General features: G+C 48.5%; 1 protein-coding gene across 1 annotated transcript in view; it reads right to left on the bottom strand.

Moving 5' to 3' along the window:
- Positions 1 to 358: 358 nt before the first annotated feature.
- LOC140720769 (oxidized low-density lipoprotein receptor 1-like) overlaps positions 359 to 8,679 on the bottom strand; it is a 12,497-nt gene continuing 4,176 nt past the window's right edge. Inside the window, exons 2-6 of the mRNA XM_073035604.1 lie at positions 7,573 to 7,686; positions 3,756 to 3,920; positions 2,239 to 2,381; positions 1,678 to 1,742; positions 359 to 593 (exon numbers count right to left, since the gene is read on the bottom strand). Of these exons, the coding sequence (XP_072891705.1) occupies positions 413 to 593; positions 1,678 to 1,742; positions 2,239 to 2,381; positions 3,756 to 3,920; positions 7,573 to 7,686 (668 nt within the window). The 3' untranslated portion in view covers positions 359 to 412. The remainder of the gene's footprint in view (positions 594 to 1,677; positions 1,743 to 2,238; positions 2,382 to 3,755; positions 3,921 to 7,572; positions 7,687 to 8,679) is intronic.

The following is an 8,679-nucleotide window of genomic DNA, read 5'->3' on the forward strand; positions in this document are numbered from 1 at the left end:
AGGTGAGAGTGAGCGGAAAGCAGAAAGAGAGAGGGAGGGAGAGATCGGGGAGACGGAGGGTTCAGAGAAAACGGGGAGGGTAGAGAGAGAGTGTCTGGGGGAGCGAAGGGGAGAGGTGTGCAGAGGGAGAAGAGAAAGAGCGGGCGGAGAAAGTTCGAGGAAATAAGGGGAGGTGAGGGGGTAGAGAGAAAGTTAGAGGGAGCGGGGAATAGTGGGACGGGGGAATGGCGAGAAAGAAGGGGATAGACGGCAAGAGGGATTTGTCGGTGTCTAGTGGGGAGAATATGGTTGCGACAAGAGGAGAAGATGGAGTAGGAGGGAGGGGCAGAGAGTCTGGGGAGGGAATTTGATAGGATTTAGGAGTGAGAGAGAAGTGGAGAGAAGGAGGAGAAAATGGGGGTAGTCACTTGATTCATGTCGACTCCAGTGGCTGTTGGCAAAGACCCTGGATCTTTTCAGGAATATCTGGAAACGCTGGGGCCGACCTCTCACAGATGAAACGCCAATCACCATCACAACGGTTACTGCTTCCGCACTGTCTGCAGACGCGCTTTCCAGAGGGCAACTTGTACAGGAGACTCCGGTGCACATTCCTATCCAGGAGGGTTAAACAATTTTAACAGATACAAAACAGCTTCAGTAGATGACCCGAGCGGAGTCCGTCCCGAAGCAAATCCCATGAATTCGATCTCTCCTAATTGCCTGTGTGAGTTCCCAAACTCATCCCATTCAACCACTCTCCCCCCACGGCTCCGTGTCAGTACCCAGGTAGACACCACGGTCCCAATGTCTCCCCACAATCCTGTGTCAGTCCCCAAACTAATCGTACTGACCCAATGTCTCCCCACAGCCCCATATCCCCTAAACTAATCCCACCGAACCGCATCCTCACCACAGTCCCCTTTCAGTCCCCATACGAATCGAACAGGCACACCCTCCCCCCTCTGATCTGTTTCAGTCCCCGAACAAACCCCACGGTCCCACCTTCGCCCCACAGACCTATGTCTGTCCCGAAATGAATCCCACTGTTCCACAATCTTCCCTCAGCCCTGTGTGGTTCCAGGTTCATCTCGTTACCCCTTCCTCTACCCAGAGCTTCTTGTCTGTCTCCTGACATATCCCACTACACCGTGCTCTCCCCATCGCCTCTGGTTCACCTCCCGACTTATACCACTGGCACCCTCTCCCCCACATACTTGCATCAGTTCGCAAACTAATTCCGTTAACCCACTGTGTGCCACCGCCCTGTATCGGTCTTCAAACTAATCCAGTTGCCCTACTCGCCCCTCAGATCCATGTCATTCACCAAACTAATACCGCTGTTGCTCCCTCTCCTCACAGCCCGGCGAATATCTCCAAACAAATCCCACTGCATCGCGCTGTCCTCACCCACATGCGTCAGTACCAGAATAATCTCTGTCACTGATCTCTCCCCACTACCCACTGGCAGTTTCCGAAATATTCCCACTGCAGTGTCCTTCCCCGACAGACACGTGTCGGCCCAAAAATGTTCCCATTGAACCACCTTACCCCCTAACCACGTACAGTCTACAAACAAATCACAATGCCTCTCCCTTTTACGACAAAATTACTTCGGTCCGTAAACTAAGCCCATTTTCTCCGGTCAGGACTATGTCAATAACCAATCTTCACCCCACAGATTAGTCATCATCTCACCCGTTTTCGCATTTTTCAATCCAGTAAACAAGTTTGCTGTCCAGAAGATTGTGGGATACAAAGCTCTGTGAAGTTAAATTTACTTGATTAATGCTGAGAAACGAAGAATATGTACGGAGCTTCTCTCAGCTGGTTACAACGGCAATCTGGGATGGGTCTGTCTGGAAGGAGCTTCACTCTGTGTCTGACCGCGGGATTGTGTGATGGGACGGTATGGAGGAAGATTCACTCTGAGTCTGACCTCGGTAGTGTGTGATGGGGTGACATGGAGGGAGATACACTCCGTGCCTGATTCCGGGAGTGTGTGATGGGACGGTGTTCAGGGAGATTCACTCTGTGTCTGACCCCGGGGGTATGTGATGGGACGGTGTGGATGGAGATTCACTCTGTGTCTGACCCCGGGGGTGTGTGATAGGACGGCGTGAATGGAGATTCACTCTGTGTCTGACCCCGGGAGTGTGTGATGGGACGGTGTGGAGGAAAATTCACTCTGTTTCTGACCCCGGGAGTGTGTGATGATTCCTGTGTTACTGTGGGATCTTCTCGTACTGTGACACATACCGCTTCATCACTTGAATTGATTTCCAGCAGCATTGAATCACGGTTTGTACATTCTTGCATCGCTCTGCGGAAAGATGTGTCAAACGTGGATACGTAATAACACCGGTCTTTTTTTGTGATCCAGTCCTTGGAACACGTTTGCTCTGAAAATCAGGGACAAGGGACAGTGTCACAAAGAGTGAATCTCCCTTCACACTTCCCCAACACACACACACACACACGGCGTGACACACAGAGTGAAATTCCCTGCACGCTGTCCCATCACGCACACCTGAGGTCAGGCACAGAGTTAATAGCCCTCCGCCACGTCTCATCGTAAATTAACAAGGATCAGACACAGTGAATTTCCCTCCACACCATCCATCACACACTCCCGGGGTCAAGACACAGAGTGAATAGAACATAGTACATAGAATATTACAGCACAGTACAGGCCGTGTGGCCCACAATGCTATGCCGACACTTCATCCCTTCCTCCCATATATCCCCCTACCTTAATTCTCTCCATATACCTGTCTGATAGTGTCTTAAATTCCACTAGTATACCTGCTCCACCACTGACTCAGGCAGTGCATTCCACGCACCAACACTCTCTGAGTAAAATAAAACTTCCTCTAAAATCCCCTTTGAACATCCCACCCCTTACCTTAAAGCCATGTTCCCTTGTACTGAGCAGTGGTGCCCTGGGGAAGAGGCGCTGGCTCTCCACTCCATCTGTCCACTTAATATCTTGTATACCTCTATCATGTCTCCTCTCCAGGCATGCGTTACCGTTCCTTGTGTCAGACACACACATGACCCCAAACCCAAAATCTCTCACCCATCCCCCATTCCCGCCATAGCTTCTCATCACCTGCGCACTGTGTCAAACACAGAGTCCCATCATACATACACGGGGTAAGACACAGATTTAAGATCCCTGCATCGTCCAATCACACACTAACACGGTCAGACGCAGATTGAATCTCTCTCTCCACGGACCCATCACACACTCCAGGCGTCAGACGTGGAGTGAAGCTCCGTGCACACTGCCTTCTATAAATGCCCGGGGTCAGACGTGGAGTGAAGCTCCGTGCATACTGCCTTTTATAAACACCCGGGGTCAGACGTGGAGTGAAGCTCCGTGCATACTGCCTTTTATAAACGCCCGGGGTCAGTCGTGGAGTGAAGCTCCGTGCACACTGCCTTTTATAAACGCCCGGGGTCAGACGTGGAGTGAAGCTCCGTGCACACTGCCTTTTATAAATCCCCGGGGTCAGACGTGGAGTCAAGCTTCCGCCTACATTGTCCCATCAAACACTCTCGGAGTCAGGAACAGACACTCATTCCAGCGGTCAGACGTGAAGTGAAGTTTCCTGCACAACGTCCTGACACACTCATCCGGTGTCAGAATCTAGGTGTTACGCCTTCCACATCGATTTATCACACACTGCCGATGTCAAGCACAGAGTGACGCTTCCTCTCTCCATGCCTGCTCTGTGATGAGGAGCGGGTGAAAGAGGGGGATGATGCCTCACCTCTTCTGCTGGTCAACAATTCACAGAAATGGTGACGGAGATCGCTGTGCATTTGTTTAAGGTCGAGCAGATTAGAGTTGTGCGCAGAAAGCCTGGATTGAAGAGTTGAGTTTAGCTCATGGTAGTTTCGGTGGCAGGTTTCCATAGACTGACGAATCTGTGATACTGAGAGAGATGGTGAGGGATGTTTAGCGTTTACAGTGAAACGTGAGTCAGCGTCACGCTACCGAACGGGTCACAGAGAGTGTTGTGTCAGTGTCACGGTGAAGGGTATATCAATGTCCCGGTGAAGGTTTTGTTGTTGTTACCATGATGGTTTGCGTCAGTATCGTGCGGGGCATGCCGAGTTGCTGTGAGAGACGTGTCGGTGTCACTATGATAGGTATTTTTGTGCCCCGCCAAGAGGTGTACCGGTTCACAATGAAGTGTATCTCGATGTCAAGACGAGGAAAAATGTCAGGTTGTAAGGGCCTTGTGGCGTCACCGTGGGTGTAGTATCTGTGTCATGGTGTGAGGTGCACTGGTCTCACAGAGAGCTTTATGTCTGTGTCACGGTGAGATACATGTCATGGTCGCGGTGTGTGCGAGAGGGTCACGCTGAGCGATGTGACGGTGTCACGCAGAGTACTATTCGGTGTCAGTGTGAATTTCGGTGTCGGTCTCACGGTGAGAGTGTTCCTGTGTCAGGGTATTGTGTGGGTAATTGTCTCAGTGAGCGGTGCATCGGTGTTATGTTGAGGGGTGATACTGTCTCGGTAAGGGGTGTTACAGTGACGTGTGAGTCTTTGTCACGGTGCAGTGCAGAGCGGATCACGCTGATCACGGTCAGGGGCACGTCGATATTAGAGAGAGGTACGTTGTGGTCAGTGTGACTGAGATGTGTGTGTCACGGCGAAGTTCGTGTCAGTGTCGCGGTCAGGAGTGTATCTGTGTCTCGTTAAAGGTCGTGACCGTGCTACGGTGACAGCATTGTTGATGTTATGGTGAATGGCGTGTCGGTGTCAGGATGAGTCTTGATTTTCTTACGTAAGGACCGTGTTTTTATCTCGGTTAAGGGGTGTGTCTGTGTTACAGAACATAAAATATAGAATAGTACAGTACAGTACAGGCCCTTCGGCCCCAACAATGTTGTGCCGACCCTTAAACCCTGACTCCCATAAGCCCCTTCTCCCACTTTAAATTCCTCCTTATACCTATCTAGGAGCCTCTTAAATCTCACTAGTGTATCTGCCTCCACCACTGACTCTGGCAGTGCATTCCACGCACCAACCACTCTCTGAGTAAAAATCCTTCCTGTGATATACCCCTTATACTTCCCACCCCATACCTTCAAGCCATGTCTTCTTGCATTGAGCAGTGGTAACCAGGGAAGAGGCGTTGGCTGTCCACTCTGTCTATTCCTCTTAATATCATGTATACCTCTATCATGTCTCCTCTCATCCTCCTTCTCTCTAACGAGTAAAGCCCTAGCTCTCTTAATCGCTGGTCATAGTGCATACTCTCTAAACCAGGCAGCATCCTGGTAAATCTCCTCTGCACCCTTTCCAATGCTTCCACATCCTTCCTCTGGTAAGGCGAACAAAAATGGACAGAATATTCCAAGTGTGGCCTAACTTGAGTTTTATACAGCTGCATCATTACATCGCGGCTCTTAAACTCAGTTCCTCGACTTATGAAAGCTAACGCCCCAAAAGCTTTCTTAATTACCCTATCTGCCTGTGAGGCACCTGTCAGGGATCTGGGGACATGTACCTCCAGATCCCTCGGCTCCTCCACACTACCAAGTATCCTGCCATTTACTTTGACTCTGCCCTGGAGTTTGTCCTTCCAAAGTGTACCACCTCGCACTTTTCCGGTTCGAATTCCATCTGCCACTTCTCAGCCAACTTCTGCATCCTATTAATCCAATCTCTGCAATCTTTGACAGTCCTCCATACGATCCACAACACCACAATCCGCGCGTTGTCTGAAAACTTGCAACCAACCCTCTCAACCCTCGCATCCGGGTCGTTAATAAAAATCACGAAAAGTAGGGGTCCGTGAACCGATCATTGTGGGACATCACTAGCCACAACCGTCCAATCCAAAGGTACTCCCTCAACAACGACCCTTCGCTTTCTGCAAGCAAACGAATTCTCAATCCACGACCAAACTTCACTGGTTGTTTAAAAAAAACTCTAAATCTAATCCGGGAAGTTATAGGCCGGTATGTTTGACGTCAGTAGCAGGTAACTTATTGGAGAAATATTAAGATTAATATTAAACTGACTTATTAGGGAGAGTCAACATGGTTCTGTGCGTGGTAGATCATATTTAACCAATCTATTAGAGTTTTTTTTCGAGAAAGATACCAGGAATCTGGATGAAGGGAAGGCAGTGGATGTTGTCTACATGGACTTCAGTAAGGCCTTTGACAAGGTCCATCATGGGAGGTTAGTTCGGAAGATTCAGTCCCTAGATATACATGGTGAGGTAGTAAATTGAATTATACATTGGCTCAATGGGAGAAGCCAGGGAGTGGTAGTGGAGGATTGCTTCTCTGAGTGGAGGCCTGTGACAAGTGGTGTGTCATAGGGATCAGTGCTGGGTCCATTGTTATTTGTCATCTATATCAATGATCTGGATGATAATTTGGTAAAATGGATAAACAAATTTGCTGATGATACAAAGTTTGGAGGTGTAATAGAAAGTGAACAAAATTTGAAAACTTGCCGAACCATTTGGATCAGCTGGAAAATGGGATGACAATTGGAAGATGGAGTTTAATGCAGACAGGTGTGAGGTATTGCACTTTGGAAGGATAAACTAATGTAGAACATACAAGGTAGGGCACTGAGGAGTGCAGTAGATCAGAGGGATCTGTGAATAAAGATGCATAATTCCTAATTCCTAATACATGATACATAATAAAAGTGGCGTCACAGGTAGATAGTGTCGTAAAGAGAGCTTTTGGCACATTGGCTTTTAGAATTCAAAGTACTGAATCTAAGAGTTGGAATGTGATGGTGAGGTTCTATAAAATATTGGTGAGACCGAATATGGAGTATTGTGTCCAGTTTTGATTACCTCGTTAGAGGAAACATATTGATAAGTTTGAAAGAGTGCAGCGAAGGTTGAGAAGGATGTTGCCGGGAATTGAGAAACAGAGTTACAGAGAAAGGATTCATAAGTTAGGACTTTATTCCATAGAGCGTAGAAGATTGAGGGAGATTTGATAGAGGTATATAAAATTATATTGGGTATAGAAAGACTGAATGCAAGCAGGCATTTTCCACCGTTTAGGGGAGAGAAATAAAAGCAGAAAACATGGTTTAAGGGCGAAGGGCGAAAGGATTAAAACGAACATTGGGGAGAGGGCTTATTCACACAGAGTGTGGTGGAAGTGTTCAATGAGCTGTCATGTGAAGTGGTGAATGCAGGTTCACATTTATCACATAAAAAAGAACGGACAGGTACAAGGATGAGAGGGGTATGCAGGGATATGATCTAAGTTCAGGTCAGTGGAACGGGGCAGTAAAAATGGTTCGGCATAGACAAGAAGGGCCAAGAAGCCTGTTTCTGTTTTATAATGTTCTATGGTTCTATGATTGTCAGTAGTGTGTCGGTATCACGTTGAGCTCTGTGCTGGTGGGGGTTGTGTCGGGGTCACGGTGAGGGGTGTGTCGTAGTCATTGTAAGCGGCCCGTCAGTACCACAGTGAGGTGTGCATTATTATCAGAGTGAAGGGTGTTTCGGGGAAATGTTGGGAATGTGTCGCTGTTACAGTGGCCATTTTTATTCTCTGCGGTTCGGTCGTTCCGGCCGGTGTGAAACTCACCATGAATCCTCCAGCAGATACCCGTGATAATGAGGGTCGCTGTTAAAAGGCAGATTAGCCGTATGCTTGACTCTGATCGGTCTCTCCTTGTGTGACGTTCACTGTCCATGTCGTCTGTGAAAAAAATGGTTCTGCAGCTTTGTTAATCGTCATTTTCCTTGATCTAATCCACCACTGCTCTTCCCACTCTCCGAGTTCAGATCAGTCTCTCCCCTCCCGAAGAGCAGTGAACGTAAATCACGGAAAAGAACAGGCACATCGACTGTAATTTTGTACTATACCAGTGAAATTCTTACTGCCTACACAATGCCCATCTGCCTCCGATGCCTGTACATGCTCCTGCCTGTCACTGCGCTAGACTAATACACCGTCTGTCTGGTCTCCCTGTATCTCTCATAATGACATAGACCTGTATCAACTCCCACCTCAGTCTCCGCCGCTCTAGACTAATACACCGTCTGTCCGGTCTCCCTGTATCTCTCATAATGATGTAGACCTGTATCTCCCCCACTTCAGTCTCCGCCGCTCTAGACTAATACAACGTCTGTCTGGTCTCCCTGTATCTCTCATAATGACATAGACCTGTATCAACTCCCACCTCAGTCTCCGCCGCTCTAGACTAATACACCGTCTGTCTGGTCTCACTGTATCTCTCATAATGATATAGACCTGTATCTCCCCCACCTCAGTCTCCGCCGCTCTAGACTAATACACCGTCTGTCTGGTCTCCCTGTATCTCTCATAATGATATAGACCTGTATCTCCTCCCACCTCAGTCTCCGCCGCTCTAGTCTAATACACCGTCTGTCTGGTATCCCTGTATCTCTCATAATGATATAGCCCTGTATCTCCAACCCCTCAGTCTCCGCCGCTCTAGACTAATACACCGTCTGTCTGGTCTCCCTGTATCTCTCATAATGATATAGACCTGTATCTCCCCCACCTCAGTCTCCGCCGCTCTAGACTAATACACCGTCTGTCTGGTCTCCCTGTATCTTTCATAATGATATAGACCTGTATCTCCTCCCACCTCAGTCCCCGCCGCTCTAGACTAAGACACCGTCTGTCTGGTCTCCCTGTATCTCTCATAATGATATAGACCTGTAT

Source organism: Hemitrygon akajei, unplaced genomic scaffold (assembly GCF_048418815.1).
Source record: "Hemitrygon akajei unplaced genomic scaffold, sHemAka1.3 Scf000046, whole genome shotgun sequence".
NCBI lineage: Eukaryota > Metazoa > Chordata > Chondrichthyes > Myliobatiformes > Dasyatidae > Hemitrygon > Hemitrygon akajei.